This window comes from Magallana gigas, chromosome 1 (genome assembly GCF_963853765.1).
Source record: "Magallana gigas chromosome 1, xbMagGiga1.1, whole genome shotgun sequence".
NCBI lineage: Eukaryota > Metazoa > Mollusca > Bivalvia > Ostreida > Ostreidae > Magallana > Magallana gigas.
The window spans coordinates 8,832,200-8,860,189 of NC_088853.1; the positions used below are offsets into that span (position 1 = coordinate 8,832,200).

The following is a 27,990-nucleotide window of genomic DNA, read 5'->3' on the forward strand; positions in this document are numbered from 1 at the left end:
CATATCGGTATGAATAAATGCATCCATATAAATGTTGTAAATGTAGTTAATTAACTACATTTACAACATTTATATGCAAGTTGTATGGACAAAAAAATCTTAATTTTCAAATTATGAATCAATTCTTGACGTAAAAAGATCACCCATTCATATAGAATTCCACCGGAAAATACATGTTGTGAAACCCATACTATGTAAACATTACACAGTACATGTACATGAGGCAATACGCCTTACCTTATGATGAACAAATATGGATCATGGTACATCACACAATACAAGAACAAAACAAATAGGTACATACTGGTAGGCGGACGGGACTGGATTGACTACTGGAGCTCCAGGTACTGGTGTGGGCAGTGACAAGGGTCAGAGGTCATTTGCATATACATTGTATTAAATAGGTACATAACAATGTACATTTCACTACTGTAACATACATTATCCAGGCATTGTTTTGGAAGTTTCCTTTAAAATGAAGAGAAGACTTACTGCCTTCTTGCTTGTGGTATGGATTATCTCTCTTGACATAGGTTTTGGGGGGGTTGGAGGGGGGGGGGGGTTAAAGTGTAAATCATTTATAATCAAGAACAACAAATCATACATAATTATCTTGTTTTAATTACCAGAGTTTTATATATTGCTGTCACAGCTGGTGTACCCATTACAATGACAAGAAGAATTTGTCACAGATTAATGTCAAAAATGCAAAATTCACATCAATACCTCTTGTACATATCACAATTATAATACATGAAACTGTGTATGTACCAAATCAAATTGGCAAAATGATATCTTCACAATTCTTGCTTTAATCATGTAAATACATATACATGTACATGTGTAGTTATGTCATAATTGTTTGTATTCATATCTTAAAATAACACACTATTTGCCATCCATTTTAAAATCTAATATTTCAACTCATTAAAAGATTATATATAAGAAAACTTAAAAATTAACCAATAATATAATGCAAAGAATTGGCCTGTTTTCATTGAAAAAAAAAGTAATGCAAAAAGTAGTCAATTTTTTATCAAAATGCATATTTTAAATGCGTATATTGGCAGAAACTTTCTTAATATAGAATAGAATATATGTAATATGCTGGCAAAGAATACAAAATAATTCAAGTTATTTGACCCTTTAAAAACATCAGAAGCATTTGTATTTCCCCCAAATTTACCCACACATGCAGAAACGATTACCATAGTATTTCAAGGAAAAAAATCTTAATCACTACCAATGAAAGACATCTTTTAGAATTGAGCCTGTGAAACATGTGCTGTCGACTTCTGCCCCTGTCCTTAGTTCCACATAATTATACTCACTCTTCAACTGTTCCCTTTCAAAATACATCACAGAAAATGAAATCAGTCCTAAATCACCACTAACACAAATCAAACTCGCTAATTTTCCATTCACGAATCACTTTTATAACACCTTAATTGAGACACCATTACAAAGGTATAGTCCGGACGTATTGCGGATTTGTTGGATTTGTCGCGGATTGACTTGATCATAACATCCGTCGGATCATGTAGTTGAGGATTCCGCCGTGCCTGAAGTAGGTCAGCTCTACCTCCGTGTCAAACCGGGTCTTCACTTGGAATGTTCTCCCGTCACTCAGCTACAATGGAGACAGAAACCGGCATGTTAAATATCTCTCTCAGTTAACTGACCCTAATTTAATTTCTGCCATAAAACATTGGGCTAAAATAATTGGTTTATATTGCTTATCGAATGTTCAAAATGTAACAGTAACTCGACGAACATCAAAAACAAATGACAAATCAATCAGCTTGATGGGAAATTTAATTTTGTGCAATTTATTGTCATTTGCAAATTTAAAAAATTTTAAAAATTTGTCAAATGCCTCAATTTCACTTAAAATCATTAAATGAAATGAATCAAATAAGTACCCAAGAAGAAATCATTGGTAAAATTTTCCAGCTATTTGTAAATTTCAGAGTTACCTCCCATTGTTAATTTATTCATATCAAGTTTGTGTTACAATTGTGTCCAAAATTTCATTGAAAGAAATTATTATTTTACAGATATTACACTTCATTTTCTCCTCTACCTTCAGATCTCATACTTAATGTTACATTTCTGTAAAATATTTCATTAGAAATAAATAAGAAGTAATTTGGCAAAGTCCCAATTGTTTGTACACTTATTATGACATTCAAAATGACCTTGCTCACTGACCTTGACTTGCAGCTCCTGGCCAGCCTTGAGGTCGTCGGGGACGTCGATGGAGAAGGTCTCTGTCCCGGTCAGTCCCAGGGAGTCAGCTGTCTGTCCCCCCACATACTGGAACGGAATAATGCCCATCCCCACCAGGTTACTGCGGTGGATTCGCTCGTAGCTCTCCGCGATCACTGCCTTGATGCCCTGTCAGTTGTATAGATATATATTACATGTACAATTATATAGTCAATGTAAAATAGTCGAAATACATTAGTCACTGTACTCAATAGTCAATGTACAGTAGTCAACATACAAAATGTACAATGATCTATGCATAACAAGTCAATGTACAATGGTCTATGTAAAAAACTCAACATAAAAAAGTTCATGTACAATAGTGAAGGTACAATAGTCAGTGTACAATAGTCAACATACAATAATAAATGTACAATAATTTATGTACAATAATTTATGTACAATAGTCAACATTCAATAGTCCCTGTACTTTAGTGTCAATGTACAATAGTCAATGTTCAATAGTCAATGAACAAATAGTCAATATACAATAGTCACTGTACCTTATAGTCAATGTAAAATAGACAACATACATTATACCATGTACAATAATCTATGTAAAATAGTCAATGTACAATAGTCAATATACACAAGCCAGCTGATAATCAATTAGTACTAACTATGATTAACTAATTAACAATTCATTAATTCATTAATAAATTGCCATCCCTAATAATATACATCACATGACTCACCAGTATCCACGGCCCCTTGGCGGCCCAATCTCGGGACGACCCCGACCCGTACTCCTTACCGGCCAGGATGATGACCTGACGACCCTCCTTCTGGTAACGCTCCGCCGCGTCAAATATATCCATCTGTAATATTAATGTGAGTGAAGTCTCTACGTATATATATATATATATATATATATATATATATAAACACTGGCTCCAAAGCTTTCTTCAGTAATTGCTTTACATGGGGGTTTACATTTATTCTATATTATATAAATAGTGCCTGTTTGGGAGGGTAACAGTTGAAATTGACACCCCGAGAAAACCATTGTCAACCGACGCGAAGCGGAGGTTGACAATGGTTTTCGAGGGGTGTCAATTTCAACTGTTATCCTCCCAAACAGGCACTATTTATTTTGTTATACTGAATGTCTTTTTTAAAATTTTTAAGAAAATTTTACTGCTTTTATATAGGAATAACGTGAATTCTACAGTGAACCGTACGCGCATAATTTTCGCGCATGTAATATTTTTTAATGTTACCCGTTGCCAAGTGTGTTGCTAACGCTGAGGGTAATAGTAAATATTATTAACTGCGTCTTAACCAATCAGATTTCAGTATTTAACATGAAAGTATAACAATCCATATTATTCTATAGCCTTAATATCTATCTAACTAAACAATTTGTAAGGAGAAGAGAGTCATTCTCATAGATAACTATTGAGAAAAGTTTGTGAAATGTATGAATTGATATTGCATCATCTAACACTTACAAAAAAAAAACAATTGAAATTGAAGAGAAACTTTTAAGTGAAATTTATTTAAATATTAACATCTTTGCTAGCCGAGGTTTTCGGTACATTCTGGTCCTGAGGAGCAAAGTGGGCTCGAAACCCTTGACCATTGAAGATGACAGTTAAACAGATTATTGATATTCCACTAATCCACAAACCTCGTCTCCGGACAGAATGTGTCTGGTCCGTGGACCAGCTTTACTCAGGAATTTGTTGACTAGTCGAATGTTGGCGAATGTTCCTCGCGACATCACAGCATCGTTACCTCGACGAGAACCGTACGAGTTAAACTCACGAGGGGTCAGCCTGGAAAATCATTAACCATTATTTATACTGAGAGTACAATAACAGGAATCAATTTTAGCTGTTAAGCCAGATTATTCAAGTCAGGTTCATTACAGTATGCACACTGTAACATTCAATTGAGAAGGATCCCTTTACTCATTTGTTTCTGATCTAATAGGTCTTTAAAAAAATTTGAATCTCAAAATGTTGATGATCAGTCATATATCCAACATTTTTATCTATCTGTACAGAGAAATAATCTATCCCCACAATTTCAAATCAGCATATATATATATATTATCAGACTGGGACTTACCCTCTGTTGCCTAGGTAACGAGCTGCGGGGCTATTCCTAGCGATACTCCCCGCGGGGGATATGTGGTCCGTGGTCACAGAGTCCCCCAGGTTCAGCAGGACGTGGGCATCCTTGATGCTCTCTGGTTTGGACACATCTTTACCCTGAAAAAGCAAGAGCAGTTCCAATTTATTCAACATTTACATGGTAAAGCCAGAGAGGTTTCACATTATTCAACAGTTAAATGATAAAGCCAGAGGGGTTCAACATCATAAAACAGTTAAATGATAAAGCTGGAGGAATGCCACATTAATCCATTCAAACTCAGGAATTCTTCCAAGAAATATTTGCAGTAAGCAGTATATTTATCTATAATCTCATGCATAAGTACACAGTTTAGCTGGTCCAAATAAAGTACCGGTAAAAAAAAAAATACGCTTTATCATCTGGAGTATTCCAGAGCATGAATGAAATTACACAACTTAATACACAGTAAATTTTAATTAATTCATTTCAAAACTGTAAATCAATAAAAAGAAAATAATACAGTAACTGCAATTCATGAAATATGCTTGTGTGAAAAGTGATTTTTCAAAAGGTGATATTTTTATGTGTTGAACTTCATTCAACATTGGAAATCAAGAATCATACACATCAGATTTTTGACTTTGGTACCCAATAACTTTTTACACATGTCGGTCCTCACCATTTTCTCAAAGAAGGGGGGAGACTTGATGTAGGTTGACTTGTCGTCCCAGGGGTACAGCTGTCCCTCTGGTGCCACCAGCGAGTTCCAGCGCTTGTTGCCTTGCTGTGAAAAGAAAAACATAAATAAATATGAAATAAGTACATTTTCATTATGAAAACACAAAATATTACTTTTCTCACATACAAGCACTTTCTAGCACTCATTGACTTGCTGTTAACATAGATAAAAACCAAGGCTTATAAAACCAAGATCAGAAATAAAATTTTCAATTTTTACACTTTACAGAATACTTTTTTCTGTCACATGCAAGTTTTAACACTTTTTGTGAGTCTGTCCCTACCCCCCCCCCCCCCCCCCCCTCCTCCCCTCCATCCCCATTTATATCTGCGGTTTTAATATATTTTCTTTGATATTTCCCTAATTTACCCTAATTTACACTGTACAATTCATCTTCCTCTCACCCACCCCTGTTGTGTGAAGCAAAAGTAAGCCTGTTTCTTTTGCAGTATCAATGTGGAAATAATTATTTTTTTTTATTTCACGTAAATTTGCTTTTACCGATTTGTTGCTACAATGATATAATGGCTGACCTGGATCCTGGAGTAGACGTCTGTAAACATGGCGGGGACCACGATCTCCTTCTCTACAGCCTGCACAACGATAAAAGCCAGGGCTGTGTTTTACAAAAGAACTTACAACCAAATTAATGAACGACCAAAATAATGAATGTTAATTTATCACATGCTTATCAATGTTTTACCAGCTCATTAAGGGTCCCGACACACTACATGACTTTTACAACCTATGACAGTATGTTAACTGCCTCCACAATTTGTTTATATCAACATTGTTTTTCAAGCTTTTTCAAGCTTAGTAGCACAGTGCATATTAGACAACATTTTAAAATGGTTTTTTTTTCCAATAATTGTAAATTTTTTATCACATTACAATAATTAGAGTTCAATTTTTATCCCATTACAATAATATTAAAATGAACACAAACTATTTTAATGTGTTAAAAAATTTACAATCAATTAACAATTTGAGTAAGAAGTACATGTATTAAAATGAAATATCAACTCATTTTAATCAGCGAGCTTCGTCTCATGCACCAGCACATGTATTCGTGCATATATGAACTAGCTGAGAAATATTTCTTACAGGATACTGGTGGTAAACAAATTACCCATTACATCTACCTTAAAGCTATGATATTTTTAATCATAAACTATCTTTTAGTGAAGAAATATTCCAAACTTTTAAATTTGAATCTGTTCCTACAGCATATATATACATTTATATAGAGCTCTTCTTTTCAAGGTCATCAATAAAAATGACCATCTTAAAGTAAAGACTACAATGTATTTGCGGCATCATCTATTTTCTGAAAGTTGATAAGAAGAGGAGCCTGTACCTGAATCTCCTCCCGTGTCGGCCAGATGTCCCTCAGGTACACTGGCTTACCTTCTGGGTTCATACCTGGAGGACAATGTAATACATGTACATAGATTGTCATGTTCATTAACCTTTTATCTGTAATTTCATTTATAGAACGGGTAGGAAATTTCAGAAATTAAACTTGCTTTACAAACATAAATGTTAAAGAAAATCTAGTTATCCCCTCTTACCCAGTGGGTCTTTCTCAAAGTCGATCAGGACGGTTCCAGCGAGGGCATACGCGATGACGAGGGGGGGAGAGGCCAGGTAGTTGGCCCGTGTCAGGGGGTGAATACGACCCTCAAAGTTACGGTTACCAGACAAGACCCCACAAGCAACAAGGTCACCCTGAAAATGAAAGTGAAAGTAGCATGTTACTGTGCATGTCTTTAATAGTTTAACTGCATTTCTCAAGTCCAAAAAAAATTTAAAGCTAATGTACTATCTAAATTGTACAAAGTCACTTTACAAATTCAACTAAGTCACCTCTCAAAAGTGAAATTACGCAAGTAATACACACGAGTATAACAGCATTTCTTGAGAAAAATGAAAATTTGAAAATGACGCAGAGAAAAACAGAAGTATTCAACATTACTATTACAAGTAAGGGGAAACCTATTCTAGAGGTTCTAATAATAATGTTATAAAATGACTATGTTGCATTTCATTAGTTGCCTCAAAAATTACACAAGAAGTGAACATAAAGCAGTGATCTGCTGTAGTGCTTGTAGTGTTTACCTTCTCTATTGCTTCTGAGACAGGTTCTGGTAGAGGTCCACTGTTTCCAATGCAGGTCATACAACCGTAACCCACAATGTCAAATCTATCAAAGAAAATAGCATTAATTAGTCATTAATACAAAATACAAGTTATAGAAAAAGGGCCAGTGTATGATATGTAGTTCATACAGCAGTAACCATGATGTCAAACCTATCATAGAAACCATCACCAATTACTGTAGATTCCTTATTTCACGCCAGTACTTAATTCCACGATTCAACGGGTTTGCATCAAATCGCAGGAATAAAATATCGCAAACAGCGATTTAGGGAGAGGGCTAAAATTGGCTGTGCCCAATCCCATTCAATATATTGTATTGAATAAAATATTGTTTTAATTAATCGCGAACTGCGAATTTATTATCATAATGCCAAATAGAATACATCTGCCCGATAAATAAAAGTGAGATTTTAAAATCCGCGAGATGTGCTTCTAACGATTTTACATGGATATTAATTCCTCATGTTTAATTAGGAATTTATAGCAGTTATTTCAAATATAGACAGTCTATAGATGGAGAGTGTCACTCTATGATGCAGCATAAACCCACTTACAAATTTATCACAGAAATCAAAAACAATAATTATTACAAAGCCAGCTATAGATGGAGGGGATCACTGAATGATATGTTATTCATACAGCCGTAACACACAATGTTCAAACCTGTCACAGAACCACAAGTTTACCATTAAAACAAAGTAAGCTACAGGTAGATCACTATCTGTATCTTATTCTGGTTTTAATGACTAAATCTAGAGTTTTTTTCATAACTGTGACTACCTACCCTAGTTTCTCTAGGTAAGGGGTGACCCCGCTGTCTCTGAGGTAGTAAGTGACCACTCCACTCCCCGGGGAGAGGCTGGTCTTGATGTAAGGTTTGACACTTAGCCCCGCCTCCACTGCCTTCTTAGCCAATACACCTGCAGAGTCACAAAATATGCAAATTACAACTATAAAACAAATCCATAATGCAAACTACATCTTGCAACTTTTTTGGACATATTTTCTAAATATCAAATAAACAACATATTAAATATTTTTTTTATTTTTACATCCAATTTCTGGAAAAATCTCAACAAACAACCCATGCCTATGGAATTTTATACCATTGCTAATCAAAGTTGAAACATACTGTATCATTCTGACTTTAATTAGATTCACATAGCTCTCATAGCATAGGTAAATACATATTTCATATCTTAATAATGCATTTTTCATATTTTGTAACGTCAAAGTAAAATAAGGTAGCATTATGCTTCTTATGTTCAATAGATTTCCGACTATATGCATTCTTCTTGTTTCATTTATTTACTGCTGCAATAATTTTTTCTGACCGCAAAAATCATAAGTACATGAGTAGTGGCCCCTGTGTTCTGACCTGCACCCAGCATGACGCTGGGATTACTGGTGTTGGTACAGCTTGTGATGGCTGCTATGACTACGGAACCATGTGACAGGACGTACTCCTGGTTGTCGAAGACGATGGGGACCTTGGTCGACTGCTTGTCTGCGGGGATGGCAAAGCCCTGGAAAGGTGCACCGTTACTAGTACATGTATTTCATATCATACTGTGATACTGTAATTAAAAATTGTCTAGTGAAATTTCTTACAAGGCATGCTTAGAAGTCCCATCTTGTTGTTGAGATATCACACCTTAAACCCTATCTTGTTGATGAGATATATCTTTATCTATTCGACAATGCTTAATAAGCAAGTTCTACTACTTATTTTAATATCTTTCATTGACACGGATGTGAGCGCAAGGGGGTCATGGGTGTGGGAAGAAGCTGGAGTACTCGGAGAGAACCCACGTATCCAATCGGGTGACCGCAATACCCTATCACATACAACCACTGTCGATCACGGGGATCGAACTCAGGTCACAGCGGTGAAAAGCGAGTGCACTGTCTACTACGCTACGTGGACACCAATCTTACCTTAAACCCTTGTTGTTGAGATATCTTACCTTGAACCCTTGTTGTTGAGATATCTTACCTTAGACCCTTGTTGTTGAGATATCTTACCTTGAACCCTTGTTGTTGAGATATCTTACCTTAGACCCTTGTTGTTGAGATATCTTACCTTGAACCCTTGTTGTTGAGATATCTTACCTTGAACCCTTGTTGTTGAGATATCTTACCTTGAACCCTTGTTGTTGAGATATCTTACCTTAAACCCTTGTTGTTGAGATATCTTACCTTGAACCCTATCTTGTTGTTGAGACAGGTGTTGAAGTCGACCTTCATCTCAGACACGGGGACTTTGTCATGCGGACGCTTGGGTCCTGAGCAGCAGGAAGTGACTGTACTGAGGTCCAGCTCTACCACCTACAGAATTAAGGAGGCTTGTTACTGAAACACTAGTCCCGACCTATCTTTTTATCACAAGAGTGATATACCCTTATAACAAAATGTTATCATTTTAGTAAAAAAAACAGCATCATGCTAAAAACCAAGTTGCTGATTGGAGACCAAACTCTCCTTACTAGATGTATAAATTAATTAATGAGATCTGTCATTCTTGCTGCATCTTGATTTTTGCTATTGCCAAAAATATCTATGAACATTTTTCTATTGAAATTTGAGAGGTAAGACAAAGATATTTGTCTAGCTTCTCTGGAAATTTTTTTAGAAATAAATGCTACAGGTAGGATTATTTTATTACAACAGTGTTTAATTTTAAATTTACAACTGACAAGTGAAATAAATCCATATTAAAATACTGTGGTGAAACACATTAAAACTGAAAATGTTTTGGATCCACTCCCCATACCTGTGAAAACACTGGATCCTCCTGGGGATCATTGTAGTTTCTGAACAGTCGGATTTCTCGTAGGAATTTCTCCACAAACTTTATCCTCTCCTCTGATCGTCCTGCAGCAAAACAAAATTCATAAATTATCTCTCAATGCAGAAAATAGCATATTCTGTAAATGCCATATTACTATATTTAAATCTATTTGATAAAATGAATTCATGATTTCTGAAGAAGGAGTTAAAAGGCATTCAAAATATCTCAAAACTTTAATCTTTCTGATTTACTAATTGGAATTGAAACTACGTTACTTTTGAACAAATGTTTCTTATTAAACAATCTTAAAATAATATTTAACAAGGGCACCGCTAAGCGGAGCATCCCCTCGCGACATGAGTTAATGCGTGGGGGATGCATTATTTAGGAATATATAGTTATGCAAATGTAAATGAGGAGACAGCATTCTACTAACCCTCCATTACTACAAAAACTTTTTCTTTACCTGTAATAGATCTACATCCAAAAAATATCAAGCTGTTGATTTGAACTGCTTACTTTCACTTTGGTTTCACAGAAGTGAAGCGGTAGTAGTTATTGTCAAGTCGTACATAAAATTTCTGTTTAAAATTGTTATTTTAATGATTCATGTATATTAAAAAGTACTTAATTAATTGACTTAAAATTTGACAGATTTTGTCCTTTTACTATGCCAAATAAGTGTATGAAGTTTGATAAATATTCGTGCAAGGGTTTTCTTTTAAGCTTGTTTTCAAGCTGAACACACACATACACACACACGCACAGCAGCGATGCTATATCCCCTTCACAACAAGTTGCGCGAGGGGATAATTATATCATTAAAAAGGGCATTCACTCTTCAAAATGCATTAGCAAAAATCCACATTTTATTGATCCTATACATTTGGGCCATACCTATTTTTTGAGCCCCACAATACCACACAGCCCTACCACTCACCTGTTTGTCTTAGATATTCCAGACTTTTCTCATCCACAGGGAAGAACCCGACAGTGGCTCCATACTCGGGGCACATATTGGAAATGGTGGCCCGGTCAGCGATGGAGAGTTGGGAAACCCCCGGGCCGAAAAACTCCACAAACTTCCCAACCACCCCGATCTGTCGCAGGTGCTACAATAAGACAGTTAGTAATGTTAGCTCACTCACAGAGTATCGATAAAACAGGGGCAACATAGAGAGAAAGAGCCATCAACTTTAATATACATGTATGTGATATAGAGCACTGTAACGGTAGATTCCTTATTTTACATGGGTACACAATTCAGTAATTCAACAGTTTTGCATTAAATCCTGATAATGTAAACAACAAACACAAAATTTTATTATTTTTTTTCAGTAAATTTATATCTGTCCTAAAAAACTGAATTGATGTTTTTAATATCTACGAATTGTGTTTCAGGCCATTTAATGCCGATATTAATTCCTCACATTTAAAAAAGAATCTATAGAATTCTGTACAACTTGGTTGTTTTCAGTGGGGTGCTAATTTTTTTCTGAATGTCGCAGCAGCATCTCAAACAGAAGAATTTAAATTAAAATGTGTTTCAATCATCCTTCATCAAATACGAAATAGCGAAAAATAAATTTACCTTTTTTGTAATAAAAAAAAAACATTCATCACAAAAAATGAAAAAAGTCATATGGCATATATAGAAGTATTATGCTTAATTTTTACAGAAATAAATGTTTCCCCAGGTTACAATAAGTATCCACTAGCTTGTAGTCCCTACCCATAATATTTCAATGTCAATGGAACAGTAAGCCATTCAATTAACAAACAGCTAGGGGGTTACCTTGGTTACGGTGAGGACGACATCTGTAGAGGTCACCAGTTGGTCGACCTTTCCCGTCAGTTTGTAACCTACGACCTCCGGCAGCACCATGGAGATAGCCTGACCCAGCATCACTGCCTCAGCCTCGATACCACCTACACCTACATAGCAAGAGGGATAACTCACATGATATATGTAAAATACCCAGTGTTCAATGTAAATCTTACATAGCAGAAAAATCAATAAACGTAAAATACCTAAACAGTGGTAATAATGATGTAACAAAAAAATTAGTTTCAAATACATTATATGACAGATGTATGGTCACATTTCCTTCTCTTACAATACGAACACGCTCATAATGAAGTGCAAGGGTCAGGCGGTTTCAATTCGTTATAAGCATAATTCATTATGTCTGTCGTTTACAACATGTAAGAAAGTCATGGGAATAAAAATCACTTTGCTGTAAGTGTCAATTCATTATAAGCGTGTTCATCATAACCGTATTTTACTGGGTTTTTTCCGGAATATATATACCACTCTCCATCACAAACCACCAATATGAAACACTTATCTCAAATTAATAAACACATTATATCAGTCTCTCTTCTCTCTCTCTCTCTCATTCTCTCTCTCTCTCATTCTCTCTCTCTCTCATTCATTCTCTCTCTCTCTCTCTCACATTCTCTCTCTCAGATATAAATATCCTTGTTGAGTACTTACCCCATCCCACTACACCGAGTCCATTGATCATGGTGGTGTGAGAGTCGGTGCCCACCAGACTGTCGGGGTAGAGGAGACCCCCGTCATTGAAGACGACACGTGCCAGGTACTCCAGGTTGACCTGATGGACTATGCCTGACCCCGGGGGGACGATCAGCATGTTCTTCAGGGCAGTGGCTCCCCACTATAATAAAACAGTGTAAAATGAGAAAGAGAAAGATGCCTGACCCCGGGGGGAAAGATCAGCATGTTCTTCTGGGCGGTCGCTCCCCCTAATACAATAGTTAGAATGTAAAATATGAGAGAGAGAGAGAGAAAAAGAGACAGAGAGAGATAGAGAGACAGAGATGACCTGAGACAGACACAGAGAGACAGATGCCTGACCCTAGTGGAGTTGATCAAGCCTATTGCCCAATTATAAAAGAAAAGTTTATCAAAGTTTGATCAACTTCATCTCAAACTATGTACACCTTGATGGGGCAATTACAAAATAAGCCCATATTAAAACTACATGTTTGATATATAACAGCAAAGTCATATGTATCCTTAATGATTCCTTCATCTTGTCAAGCCTTGTCTATAAATTGATTACATGTTACAGACTCGAATTAAAATGGAAAAAATACTGTAGATTCCTTATTTTACGCGAGTATTTTATTCCGCGATTCAACGATTTACCATCAAATTGCGAGAACATAAAATCACGAATGCCAAAATTTCATAATAGTTTCATGTAAATTACATGTCTCCCAAAATTAAAAACGAGATTTTAGAATTCGCGAGATGGGCTTCTCGTGATTTTACTCGGATATTAATTCCTTGCATTTAATTAGGAATTTACAATATCAATTACAAAATGTAGAGTACCTTAAGGAACACAAATCTCTCCTTGTTTCTCTCAAACTCCAGTTCTTGGTTCTGCTCCAGGGCATCAGCACTGGAATAACAATAATACATGTACAATAGACAAACTTTCCAAGTTATGCAGCTGTATCGTGGTGGAAGGACAACATTCTCGATTATATTCCACCATACAGAGAAAAGCTGTACCACAAGGAGAGAGTATATCATAATATATTCAGATTTTGTTAAAATGAAGAAAGTGTTCAGTCAGTGGCAGAGTTAAATGCTTCAGGCAGAGTGTGGGTTTGAGTAGAGATTGCATTTTCACATCAAAAGCAATGTGACAGTCATGACCACATTCCTTCAGCGGTAGATTTAATTTTGATGTCCGTTTTACTTTTTACAATTTTCAAATTCTTTTTTCCTAAATTTGCTCCTGAATTACTGGTAAACTATAAAGTATTTTTGAAATTTGTGGAGTACCTGTTACAGTTCATAAAATAATCAAAACCATTGATCACTACTTTCCCCACTATTCAAAGTTCACTCTTTGTAAGAAATCTACCCATAATCTATCAGAGAAATGGTTTTTACATTATGCTATTAAATTAACAGATAAAAAAGACACCATGCAAATACAAAACAAATAAAACTGAAATGAAATTAATGTTAATTAAAAACAGTTATCACAGATCATGTATAAAACGCTAGCATTACTCAGTTTTCTACACATACCAAACACAAACCAAGCTTTGTATGTTAAGTGTATACATTACTGGTACCTATTTAATATTAAAAAATATATTTTTTAACTTGAAAGCTGAGCTGAGAAAGAGAGACAGATAGACAGACAGACAAAGAAAGAGCAACATGTGTACATGCAAGAAATATAAATTTATTTGTTAAAGTTGTTTTGTTTTTTTTTTGTCTTTCAAACTTCAGTCTTCAATCGATTTACTTAGCCATGTTTACAGGAATTTTTTAACAATATATTATCATACATGTACTCTTTTTAAAGTTGACAAAACAAGGAATCATCAAAAAATTCAAAACTGAAATGAAACACAAAACACAAAGAAAACAGAGAAAAACATACGTAAACAAATCAAAAGTGCAGAGAACTGAGCATGCGAAGTCTGTGGTCAAATATATCAAAATAGACTACCAACCCCTGCGTCTTCCGCTTGTGGAAGGGACAGATTTGATCGGAGATAGGAGAGCGAGGGTCAACGCACAGGTTACAGGATGACCTCTGTGACCCCTTAACCTCTGAACTTTGACCTCCTCCAGGGTTGGGAGAATATTTCAATATACTGAAACAGAAGTACAGGACAGAGGTTACATGTGTGTGGAGGGTTTCTAATGCACCATCAAGTCTTGTGTAGAAGTGGGAAAAAGGGTTAAAAACAGAGGAAGCTCGTGAAATAATGGAGATAAAAAAAAGACAGTGTATCTGAATGGAGTAAAGTGGGCATAACGAATAAAAAAATTCATCAATTATAATCCAAAATTTTTCCTTTTGTATGTAGAATAAAGACCTACATTTTAGACCTACAAAAGACAGGTTAATGAATGAATGAAATATGGGTGATTTCATTAGAAAAATAACAACAGTGATCAAATTTTAGGTTTATCAGTATTCTAATAGAGGGTGATTTTTAGATTTTTATTTATTTGTTCAAGAAAGTTTTACATTTTAGAAACTGGTTTCCTTTTTTTCCCACTAAACACATGACTTGATGGAGTAGAAAGAAGACAAGTGCAGAAAATTCATCAGACTCCATTAATACACCTGATCATAACATGTTCATAAATACTCACATTATGAGTCACCATTAATGATATTTTCAAACTACCCTCAATATTTCAATTTTTCTCCTAAATTTTCAAAAGCTTTTGATCAACTGTCTGAGGTTAACTTTGATGGTTTTAGCATTTATATATATAAAATGAATCTGCTGATGTACAACATGACTGTGGGTTATATGTTTAGGAACAAACTAGCCACTAATTAACACGTGTGTTACTGTGTGGTATTCTGGGTAACATAAGAACAGTGTCAATTATGTAGAACCCCATAAAAATCCTGGTGTCGCGGCACCAAAATACATGGTGCTATAACAAGTCTTTAAGGACAACCTTCTTTACCTTCTAGACACATCCACCTGGATGGAGTGATCTATCACCAGGTCGGCAGGACAGATGGGGTTGATTTTCTCTGGATCTCCCCCGAGTCGTTTGACAGCGTCTCTCATGGCAGCGAAATCTACTACCGCTGGCACACCGCTGCAAGAAACAACACAACATATATATATGATTTTAAATTTCATTTTATACATGATTTTAAATTTCATTTAATGATAAAAAATTTCATTCATTCAAAAAGTTCAACAGTACCATGATAAATCAAATTAAAGTATTTGACTGTTTTATTTTAATTGTACAGATCAAGCATAAATTTATGTTAAGATTTTATATTCTATCAATGTAATAGTGTGCCTCGATTTAAAAATCATCTTTTAAAGTGGGAGCTTCCAATTCCCTCATCCATTACCACATTCTGATTTCCTGACTCAATCATATTTGAAAAAACAATTGCATGAGATAAAGGTTGAAAAATGAGCATTTAAAGCATGTTCCAACATCCTTATTAACCCCAATAAATGATCATAACTTTAAAATTAAATGTCGAGAGGAAGACAATTTCAGGCAGATGACCACCTCCTGAAGTGAAGCCCTATAGTATGACAGGGCCCAGATTGAATAGAACCTCCACAGTCTGTCCCTGTTTCTCATCCCAGTTAAATCAATGAAGACTTACGTGAAGTCCTGCAGTATGACGCGGGCTGGTTTGATTGGAGTCACTACACACTGTCCCTGGTACTTCTACCAGTTACCGTATTTTCCCGACGATTAGTCGGTATTTTTTTTCTCAGAAGCAGAGCACCCGACTTATCGTCTTGTTCGACTTGTCGTAGGCTCGAGGTCAGAAAATTGTTAAAAATGGCATTAAAAATCTTGGTTTTAATTATCTTGAGTTGGCTGTGTGATTGAAAATTACATTGTTGAATTCACTGTTCATCTTTAATAATTATCATTTCACTCATCTGTTAACACTTAAATACATAATAATAACAACAGTTATTAAGAAATGTTGCATTGCCTTTAATCAATTAAAAGTTTTACCGTTCCGTTTTTATAAACACATCGTCACATGGTTCTATGTATCACTAGTAGGAAGATAACATAGCGCAGTAAAATTAAAACCAAATTTGAATGGAAGAAAATATTGCAGTAGATCCGGGGTATTTTTTTTTTAATTCAATTATTTTATTAGGAAAGAGTTGTTAGTGGAAAGTATAAATCAGAAATATTTTATGGTCAAATTCAATCTTTAAATACGTAATCGGCAATAATCAATACTACTGTTTATACAATAGGCCGACACCGGTTGTGTTAATAATCTTGCCCTAAGGCTGAGATCTTTATGGCAATTTCACTCCTTGTGTATATAAAGAGTACCGTTATAAGAGTGATTATAGTTCATTGATAAATTATTGTCCATTTCTTTTATTATTGTTAGATAAATTTTTTGGGAAACGTATGTATGTCGTATATCGTCATTATCAAGTCGTACAAATGATCGATCTATTTCTAACAGTGTCTATGTAAAACAATAGCGTGTAACTGCTTTACTGGATACAAAGTAAACAAGTTTCATCAAATCATATAGTAATTGCTAAGCTTTTTTGCACTTGAGATCCCCCTTTGAAGTCCGACACGAGACAGGTGCATGCCTATGACACCGGAAATTGTTAAACAAACATTGACCACGCGCCGAGTCAACAGGTGGCTGGTTACGTAATGGCGAATACACTGGCGATAGTCAGACTGGATAATTATTTTAATGCTTGGGAATAAAATATTTCTGACAAAGTAAGTTTAGTTTTGCATAACACGCGATATCGGGAATTGTTTAAAATGCAAGCGACTCTGTAGATGTTGCCGGTATTTGAAAATATGATGCATAAGTATAAAGCGTAATTGTTTAAATGTTAATCATTGATAATAATTGGTAGCAATGTCGGGGACATCGTGGCTTCATACACTGGTAATGTTACTGTAGTTTTATACGTTATTTTGAAGTGATAAGATCGACGTGTCATCTGAATCGACGTATCGTAGGATTTTGTTAAAATTTTGGTTAAAAATGAGCAATTCGACGAGTCGTCCGCATCGACGAGTCGTCGGGAAAATACGGTAAATCAATGAAGACTTACGTGAAGTCCTGTAGGATGACTTACGTGAAGTCCTGTAGGATGACTTACGTGAAGTCCTGTAGGATGACTTACGTGAAGTCCTGTAGGATGACGCGGGCTGTCCCTGTTACTCATCCCATTTAAATTAATAAGGACTTACGTGAAGTCCTGTAGGATGACTTACGTGAAGTCCTGTAGGATGACTTACGTGAAGTCCTGTAGGATGACTTACGTGAAGTCCTGTAGGATGACTTACGTGAAGTCCTGTAGGATGACGCGGGCTGGTTTGAACGGAATCTCCACACTCTGACTCTGGTTCTTCTCCCAGTTCAGGATGTTCTCCACGTCTTTCTTCTGGACCTGGAACTCATCACAGTTCCGGATGGCCGACTCCAGAACCACCCGGATAGAGTAGGGCAACTTATCTACGTTTAAAAGACAACAAATATTGGATATAGTAAGGCAGCTTTTCTAGGAATCAGATGTCGAACTGAATGATATGAAAAATAACTAAATTTTTGTTATATATTGCTTTGCTGTTTACAAAACATAAAATGTGGTATTATTAAGAAATATGATGCCCAGGGTTCTCTCTAAAAATTGAAGTAGAAGAAAGAAACAAGAGGCCCAGGGGCCACATCGCTCACCTGAGCAACAATTGCCTTAAAGGGAAAGGTCAGGCAAAAATAAAGAAGAGTTGAAATAATTATATTTACCATAAAAATGATGTCAACAATCATATTTCACTTAACATGATCCCAATTAAGCAATAATCACTGATTAAATATCAATGTTTGACAAAATCATGCGAGCTGCCATTTTGATGCTCTTCACTGTTTAGAGTTAAATATTGTGTGGCTTATCTTCGGGTTTTATCGCAGCATCCCGATAACTTCCAAATGCCCTGTGATGTCAGCATACCCCATTCAGAGTTCTTATCAGTTCACACATGTGGTCAGTGCCTCGGAAAGTTTAACAGTTATGTGTGTGTAAATATGCCTGCTTGTCAAGCCTTTAATTGCACAAATAAGCAAGGGGAATGCAAAAAAAGTTTTTTTGTGATACCAAACCCTGCCAAAGATGCTGCATCAAAACGAAGATGCAAACAATGGATTACTAATTTAAAGAATGGAAAGTTGTGTTTTGAAACTTATGTTTTCAATACTAAAAAGCTTGTCTGTGAAGATCATTTCACCCCAGATTGTTTTGAGAGAAATCATGTGGCAGAATCTCTTAATTTTTTTCCACGATGTAAAAAATTAAAACCTGATGCTGTGCCCACTCTAATTAATACAAGTAAAGGGAAAAAAGGCCAGGAATCTAAGAAAACTGCAAGAAGTAACTACCTTAAATTACAACAGAAAAGAGAAAGGGCTAAGGTAAGAAAATCAAAATCCAATACCAAGTAATTTTTTGTTGTAAAACCTGATTCTTTGATTAATCAATTGACTTTACATTATTTCAGTTAAAAGAAAATTTACTTGCTCTTAAAAGAGGAATTAGCAAGCCTCACACATCATCTGCTACGTCAAACGATGATCAAGAAAACATGCCTGGATCTAACCTGTTTGAATTCAATAACCAGGTAAACATACTGTCTTTAGTAATTTAGCATTCAATTGAAGTAAATAAAGTTCATTACATCTTTTTATGGGTTTATATATGTATTACAAAGCCTCCTTCAACAATGCAAATTGGCGTATTTAATATTTTAGGAGGAAGAAAGCCCTTGCCTTCAGACTATTCCAACTTCATCAATTACCAGTGAGCCGTTGGAGTGTGAAAATATTCTTCCGTACAGAATGTGTGGACATCCTTGTAACATATGTCTACAAAGTGAATATCTCAAGCCCTCACAATTTGCTTCTGATCATAGTTACTGTACAAACACTAGAACAATTGGAACAATGACAGAAGTTACAGACAACAGTACAGGAAGTTTTAATGGTAAAATTTTAACTTCTACTCCGATCAAAAAGATCTCCCCTTATCTTGATGAAGAAGAAAAAGTACCGGTAAGTTTATTTATGGATGACTCTGTCACAGGATCGAACTTTGATGACAGTCATGACAGCAGAGATCCTACTTTTGTTATTGATGAGGATGAAAGTTTTGATGCAGAAAATGTTGATGATCACAATGATGATAATTGTGATGAATCATCATCACTCATACAAACCAAAAAGTTTATTGTGTTTGAAAATTGTTTGGATGATATTCTGAATTGTTTGATATGCAATATTTGTAAATGTCATGTAGACCCTTCAGATACCATCAAAGAATACTGTGGTTCAATGTTGAAAGTGTCAGTATTTTGCACTGGCGGTCATTTAGTCAAAAAATGGTTATCTCAGCCACTGTTAGGGAAAATGCCCGTAGCCAACTTGCTTGTATGTGCAGCAACCCTTTTTGCAGGTCAAACATATGCACATATCTCTCAGTTTGCAAAATTTATGAATCTTCAATTTGTAAGCAAAACAACATTTCAAACTGTACAACGAGAAATTGTAATGCCAGTGGTTGATCATTCATGGACTGTTATGCAAGACCACATTTTCAAGAAAATTAAAGATTCCAACCGTTTTCTAAGGTTGGCTGGTGATGGTAGATGTGACTCTCCTGGCTTCAATGCAAAATATTGTACATACTCCTTATTAGATATGGAAACACAAGAAATTGTGGCTTTTGTTAATATCAAAGTTACTGAAACAGGAAGTTCAAGCAAAATGGAAGTTGAGGGATTTAGAAGATGCATGACATATTTGATTGAAAAGGGCTTTAAAATAGAATTATTAGCAACTGATAGGCATGTTCAGATTAGAAGTCTTGTAACAAAAGAATTTCCCAAAATTGATCATCAGTTTGATGTTTGGCATCTTGCAAAATCAATAAGAAAAAAACTGTTGCAAAAATCTAAAACAAAAGGATGTGAAGAACTGTCTTCTTGGATAAGAGCGATATGCAATCATTTATGGTGGTGTTCAGCTAATTGTCAGGGTGACAAACAATGGTTAAAGGAGAGCTGGGTCTCCATTGTGCATCATGTTGTTAATGAACACAGTTTTGAGGGTGATACTGTTACAAGTTGTTCTCATGAAAATATAAGTCCTGAAGACTCAAGGAAAAAAAAGTGGCTTAAAAAGGGTTCTAAAGTTCACAATGCATTGAAAGAGGTTGTACAGGACAAAAGGTTGCTAAAAGATATTGCTCATCTCAGTGAATTCTGCCACACTGGCAATCTTGAAGTCTACCATAGCCTTCTTACAAAATATGTTCCAAAAAGGCAGGACTTTGACTACGACCAAATGAACTGTAGAACAGCAATTGCAGTCATTGATCATAATATGTCTCAAAACAGAGGTCAGAAGGTAGATGAACATGGAATTGGTGTCTACAAAACAGCATATTCTAAAGTAGTGTCAAACTGGGTTGCAAAACCTGTGTATAATCCCAAATTATATAAATGGGTACCTGTTTTGATGAAGTTATGTATTATGCAGAAGCAAACAATGGAAATTCCTGTTATGCAAGTATCAGCAAGGTCAAAGGGGAATATTGCCCCAGTACAACCTCAAAATAGAGCTGACCTTGTATCCAAACTTGTGTCAAGGTTTAAGGTAGTTTATGACCATGCATCATAGGGGTCAGGCACTGAATTATAGATCTGAACACGTAATTGATGCAATTAATTCATGCACTGTATGTGCATGTTGTATTTATTATTGGAATACATTGGTGATTATATTTTTCTTTTGCCTTCAAAGTATAATTATGATACATGTTTGTTCCATCTTTTAAATTATTTTAAGAATTACAAAGGTCTTGCATGCTTTCAAAAGCTGTCTTAAAACCAATATACTGTCCATTTTGCTCTGGAAAATGTTCTCTAATTTTTTTCACAACACAACTTGGAATTGTCACTCTTTTTCCTTTTCCTAACTTTTCACCTCTGAACATCCAACAAACAAATTGACGGTATGCTACCAGTCTGGATTGTCTGAAATATTAAATTGTACATTAGTGCTAATCAAATTGTAAAACATGTCTGTCATATTAAATGAGTTTTAATTTTATGTACTTTTTATTTGGACCAGAGAGTATGTGCTCCTTTACAGAGTGTATATTTTTAATGCATGCATATATTTTTCTTCTGATTGATATTTTTATATTTGTTCAGATTATTCTTACTGAAAGAATTTTAATAAATCTAAATGTTTGACAAACTGTTTTGTAAATTATTTATAATTATAGATAAATCAATCAATCTTACTTGTTGGATAAGTGTTCTGGTGCACGACCTTGTTGTTTTTTAAACATCATGAACTGAATGAAAGCAATGGACAGAACATCTGGATTTAGAATTAGCAGATCGAACTGGTCATGGTCAGTTATGCAACCTAGATCTCCCATATTCCCGACTGTATAATCACACTGTTTGCAACACATGCATTCCTCCACAGTGGGCATGACCTCGCATTGTCCACAGGAACACCATTCCTCTAATGTGGGTATAATTGGACTTGATGGATTATTTTCAGCAGCAAGATTTTCAAGTTCTTCTTCTGTATATTCAGGTTCAAATGCATATGGCTCTATCCCAAATACATTTTCTTGCGCCATTCTTCCAGAATTTTGTTATACAATGTGTGGGTCAAGTTATCGAAGTGGTATGCTGACGTCACAGAGATGCTATCATGGCAGCCTCCATGCCCGTGCGGGAGATTTAACACTCACCAGATAATTAAACCAAGTTTTATGGCTTTAGATGAGATAATTAGATAAGGTATATGGTGGGTGTTAAATACAAACTTTAGTATATCTATTTCACTAAAAAAAATTTTTACCTGACCTTTCCCTTTAATTCTGATCAAATTAGCATTACAGTATCAAAATATCTTGACAACTAAGTACAGTAGATCTTGCTAAAAAAAATAGAAAATCTGTCAATTTTTATCCACCTCTTTTTTTTGGGTAAATACCAAGCCCCTTTTGTTGTTGTACCTGTAAGAAGATTTTTCTCTATTCCAATTTACCCCCCCCCCCCCTTCCATTTCGTGGCCCCCCTTTTCTCTAGGGAATCATGGTTTCATCAAACTTAAATCTGCATAACCTGTGCTTTCACACTAAGTACTGAGTTTTGGACCGAAAACTTTCCCAGAATATTTTTAAAGATTTTCTCTATATATTCCTATGTAAAAATTCAAACTGCCGTCACGGCCCAGCCCTATCACTAGGGACTGTGATTTTGCAAACTTGAATTTACACTATCCGAGGATGCCTCTACACAAGTTTAGGCTTTTCTGGCCAAATAGTCTTTAAAAAGAAGATATTAAAGATTTTCTCTATATATTCCTATGTAAAAATTCATCCCCCATTGTGGCCTCACCATACCCCATGACTATTATTTAAACAAACTTGAATCTTTACGATCTTGGGATGCTTCCACTTAAATTTGGGCTTACCTGGCCTTATAGTTTTGAGAAGAAGATTTTTCAAGATTTTCTCTATATATAAAAATTTATCCCCCATTGTGGCCCCGCCCTACCCCCAGGGACCATGATTTGAACAAACTTGAATCTACATTATCTGAGGATGGTTACAATTTGAGCTTTCTTGGCCATAAAGTTTTGAAAAGAAATTTTTTTAAAGATTTTCTCTCTATATTCCTATATAAAAATTTATCCCCTAATTGGGGCCCCACCCTACCCCTGGGGACCATGATTTGAACAAACTTGAATCTACACTATCTGAGGATGCTTCCACTCAAATTTAAGCTTTTCTGGCCTTATAGTTTTTGAGAAGAAGATTTTTAAAAAAAAATTCGATATATTCCTATGTAAAACATGACCCCCCTCTTGTGGCCCCACCCTACCCCCGGGGACCATAATTTGAACAAACTTGAATCTACACTACCTGAGGATGCTTCCATTTTAATTTGAGCTTTTCTGGCCTGATAGTTTTTTAGAAGAAGATTTTTAAAGATTTTGTCTATATATTTCTATGTAAAACTTGATCCCCTAATTGTGGCCCCACCCTACCCCTGGGGACCATGATTTGAACAAACTTGAATCTACACTATCTGAGGATGCTTCCACTCAAATTTAAGCTTTTCTGACCTTATAGTTTTTGAGAAGAAGATTTTTAAAAAAAAATTCTGTATATTCCTATGTAAAACATGACCCCCCTCTTGTGGCCCCACCCTACCCCCGGGGTCCATAATTTGAACAAACTTGAATCTACACTACCTGAGGATGCTTTAATTTTAATTTGAGCTTTTCTGGCCTAATAATTTTTTAGAAGAAGATTTTTAAAGATTTTCTCTATATATTCCTATGTAAAACTTGATCCCCCCATTGTGGCCCCACCCTACCCCTGGGGACCATGATTTGAACAAACTTGAATCTACACTACCTGAGGAAGCTTCCACTTTGATTTGAGCTTCTCTAGCCTAATAATGTTTTAGAAGAAGATTTTTAAAGATTTTCTCTATATATTCCTATGTAAAACTTGATCCCCCCCCATTGAGGCCCCACCCTACCCCCGGGGACCATGATTTGAACAAACTTGAATCTACACTATCTGAGGAGGCTCCCATTTTAATTTGAGCTTTTCTGGCCTGATAGTTTTTTAGAAGAAGATTTTTAAGGATTTTGTCTATATATTTCTATGTAAAACTTGATCCCCCCATTGTGGCCCCTCCCTACCCCTGGGGACCATAATTTGAACAAACTTGAATCTACACTACCTGAGGATGCCGCCACACAAGTTTGAGCTTTTCAGGCCGAATAGTTTTTTTGAGAAGATTTTTGAAAAATACCAACAAATTTTCAATAATTCTCAATTATCTCCCCTTTAAAGAGGGCGTGGCCCTTCATTTGAACAAACTTGAATCCCCTTCACCTAGTGGTGCTTTGTGCCAAATTTGGTTGAAATCTGCCCAGTGGTTCTTGAGAAGAAGATGAAAATGTGAAAAGTTTACAACGCCAACGCCAACGCCGACAACGACAACGACAACGACGACAGACAACGGACAAATTGTGATCAGAAAAGCTCACTTGAGCCTTTGGCTCAGGTGAGCTAATAAAAAAGAAGAAGGGGGCTCTGGGGGTTTTGCATATCGCTACATTGTGTTGAAATGCAGTAATAGCCGGGTAATTAAGGCATTATAGGTGGGGGAATTCCCTGCCTCCCGGGTCTTAGAGACAACCCTGTATGCCTGTATAACCATGATAACCTAGATCTATATGTTTAAACATGTTTAATAGTTGAAATGAAAATGATAGACATCATTTTACTGTCAACATGGTATAATGAGTATTATGGACTGGTATATTCTCTGGATGCATATTTACAATGAAGTAAATAATCTAAATTTGGGGGCAATACATCAAGAATGATGATGCAATGCAGGGCTTCGCCTGTCCACACAGGAACCGCTGTTCAAACCTTACCATATCTGGCGTCCTTTAGTTCCGCGAGGTTAAAGAAGCTGTAGGTCTTCCCATCTATCTCAGTCGTTTTCTTGATGCCCTCAAACGGGTTGGAAGATCCTTGTAAATAAAGAACATGTATCCATGAACATACCATCTTAGAATAGTGTGTAGTGCTGACTAAACAGACAAACTAAAGGTGGTATGGGACATCTGTCAATGTTAATGTGCATTATAACTAAAATACTTTCACCAATTTAGAATTTTCAAATTTTACAATATTTAACGAAAAATTATCTATTAAAAATTCATAGAAAGGTAAAAAGTTTAAAATCCCCAGTGGATCTCAAACTCATGACTTATAGATTCATAGTAAACCCTCTAACTCACTGTGCTATACTGTTAAGTGACAAATTTTGGACTGAAACTATTTATAAAACTACACTTGATTTTAATGTTTATTTCAATAAATAGAAATTAGAATGTCACAACATAGAGTTGTCCCATACCACCTTAAAGGCTGGAAAATGCCTGTTAGAAAGTATTAAAAAGAAAACATAGACTTCACAAAAATTAAACCAACACTGTACTAAGAAAGAAACAAGTGAAAAGCTGTCAATATGACAGCAAACCGGGTTTCCTTTTACGTGAACTGTATCCATAATCCATGTCAACCTGTATCCAGTGAAATGGAGTACCCTATATGCAATATTTTGCCAAAAAATGGCTAAGTTCAAAAGCTGGTAATTTTTTCATAAATAATCAAAAATCAAAATCCTACCAATATGCAAACCTCTGATATATGTACAATTGATCTGCAAAAGAACAACTTCCTATCATGAGAACTGTAGGAGGAGTTATCCATACAATGAGGGTACCATTTTGGCAGGCCCCAGCCCGCCTGCCATTTTCACCATTTTAATAACCGGATTTTTCCGTTGGAAAACCCGGTTAATGATGCTTAACCGCAATGTTCAATTCCATCTTCAAGCAACAGAGCAATGAACACAAATACATCAACCCACACACGTCAGAGTCCCACTGCTTACAACTTTATTTCATCTCTGGACCCAGGATCCTTGAAACACATATCCGGTTATTTTGGCAATGATATAATTTTCATGATTTTAGCTCTCTTGTGCTCACTTTCATAACGCCAAAAAAATGTGATAGATATGCAGGAAATATATCTCTATCATTGGATATTACATCTGTTCAAATAAGTGGCATAAACAGAAATGTTATCTGTTTAAGCTCTTAATGATGTGCCGATTTTTATCTTTATTCTGCAAAGCAGCATTAAATCTGTCTGCAACCTAAAATAAACTATGCATGCAGACAGAATTATAATAGGCCTTAAATCAATGCAGCAATAAACATATGTTTCATAGCAATCAATCAAAAAAACATTTTTATCTTGATCTCTGTAGCATCTTAAGTCAACATGTGACAGTACAAACCTCACTATCAAGATACTGATCTGAAGGTCGATCAGCTACATATACTACCTGCTGGCAACATCACTTAAAACATGTATAAGGAATTCTAACATCTTTGTTTATTGCCTCCTGCAAATTCATATTTCCATTAGCGTCAATTAATCAAAAATGAAATAAGTCAACATGTGACAGTACAAACCTCACTATCAAGATACTGATCTGAAGGTCGATCAGCTACATATACTACCTGCTGGCAACATCACTTAAAACATGTATAAGGAATTCTAACATCTTTGTTTATTGCCTCCTGCAAATTCATATTTCCATTAGCGTCAATTAATCAAAAATGAAATAATAACAAAACCATAAGACTCTTATTGAAATGTTAAAATGTAACTAAGTATTTTAATCTAAAATAGCAACAACTTTCTAATAGTGCTGTGTCCACAATAATCATCAAGAGTATTGAAGACTTTTTGGTTAGGCCACATTACCCTGATAACATGCATAAAATTAATTTTAAAATTCTCATCCTTGCCCGCCCCTCTCAAAATGTCTCAACTTTGTTTTTGAATAAAAAAAAAACAAAAACAAAAGAAAAACAAGTGTACAGCTAAGGGAGCATCATTACAAGATATGTTGTGAGAGAAAATGCATTATTTACTATTTAGGAATATAAACATGTAATTGAGGAGGGTATTGTGGAAAATTAAAGCATATATATACACAAATAACTTAGATCAGAGTAAATATGACACAAGTATTTATCTTTTTAAAACCACTTTGAATTCATAATATCTTTTTCACCCCTGCGCCCAAGTTCTAGTGGTAGTTACTTGGTGTTTAAAGTTAAGTAATTCAGCTTCGTTTGATTACGACAACTTCTTTGTCAGCCATACATTATGAGCAAAACTAGCCACGTCAATTCCGTCAGATCGTGCAACTTTTATCCGGATGGATCAGTCCCATATTTTGACCACGTTAACAATGTCGTATTTAAAAACTCTGTCGGTTTTTAGTTTGATCAAAGTTTGACTGCAATTCCTATGAACCAGTACCTAATACGAAAAAATACCTGAATTGCATTGTCCAAAAATTTGGTTCTCTTTAACCAGGGACGTATATACGTCCCTGGTTTAACTGTCCGTGTGGATGGTCAAAGTGCAAGTGTCATTACGCAAGAATAAAAAAAGTGTGAGAAAATATTGATTTTCATTTGGATTTATCTGACCAGTGGAAGCAAACAAAAGAAATCTATGTCAGGCTTACAGAAGTTGTAGTTCGGAGCCCTAACCAAAGACATGAGGTACAGACACGACAAATATAAGCAGAAAGTTTTAGGTACTGTACCTTCGGTCGCCATTTTCCAGCTAGCGGAAGTCACGCACACAAAAAAGTATAATAAGTCGTACCACAATATATTCCATCTGCCGCATCAATATAACTTTAATTTTTCTATTTTATTGACGCTTTTAGTAATAGGTA

At 35.5% G+C, this 27,990-nt stretch overlaps 1 protein-coding gene and 1 long non-coding RNA gene across 5 annotated transcripts; one reads left to right on the forward strand and one right to left on the reverse strand.

Moving 5' to 3' along the window:
• Positions 1-603: 603 nt before the first annotated feature.
• On the reverse strand, positions 604-27,981 carry LOC105317044 (cytoplasmic aconitate hydratase). 4 transcript variants are annotated; one of them, XM_066082281.1, is made up of 23 exons: positions 27,856-27,981; positions 25,088-25,186; positions 17,893-18,061; positions 15,526-15,663; positions 14,547-14,690; positions 13,402-13,471; positions 12,535-12,718; positions 11,833-11,972; positions 10,978-11,149; positions 10,020-10,120; positions 9,446-9,574; positions 8,625-8,772; positions 8,031-8,166; positions 7,205-7,289; positions 6,658-6,814; positions 6,444-6,508; positions 5,620-5,679; positions 5,027-5,131; positions 4,342-4,484; positions 3,899-4,046; positions 2,964-3,086; positions 2,212-2,397; positions 604-1,630 (listed from the first exon to the last, which is right to left on the reverse strand). In XM_066082281.1, exons 1-23 carry the CDS (start codon positions 27,866-27,868, stop codon positions 1,520-1,522), a joined length of 2,826 nt encoding a protein of 941 aa, XP_065938353.1. In that variant the 5' UTR covers positions 27,869-27,981; the 3' UTR covers positions 604-1,519. The 4 variants fall into 4 exon arrangements, with proteins under 4 accessions (XP_065938353.1, XP_065938357.1, XP_065938362.1 ...); XM_066082285.1 differs by lacking the exon at positions 14,547-14,690; XM_066082290.1 differs by lacking the exons at positions 17,893-18,061; positions 25,088-25,186; positions 27,856-27,981 and adding an exon at positions 17,730-17,753.
• LOC109619567 (uncharacterized) lies at positions 18,305-21,895 on the forward strand. The gene is made up of 3 exons (XR_010713107.1): positions 18,305-19,015; positions 19,102-19,221; positions 19,352-21,895. It is a non-coding gene; the product is annotated as an uncharacterized lncRNA (long non-coding RNA).
• Positions 27,982-27,990: the final 9 nt, after the last annotated feature.

What these genes read in the sequence shown, in the direction of transcription:
- LOC105317044 (XM_066082281.1), bottom strand. An exon ending in GGAATATCTAAGACAAACAG is followed by an intron (nt 10,121 to 10,977) that starts GTGAGTGGTAGG and finishes GTTTTGCTGCAG; the next exon opens with GACGATCAGAGGAGAGGATA. An exon ending in TCTCAGAAGCAATAGAGAAG is followed by an intron (nt 6,815 to 7,204) that starts GTAAACACTACA and finishes TTTCATTTTCAG; the next exon opens with GGTGACCTTGTTGCTTGTGG.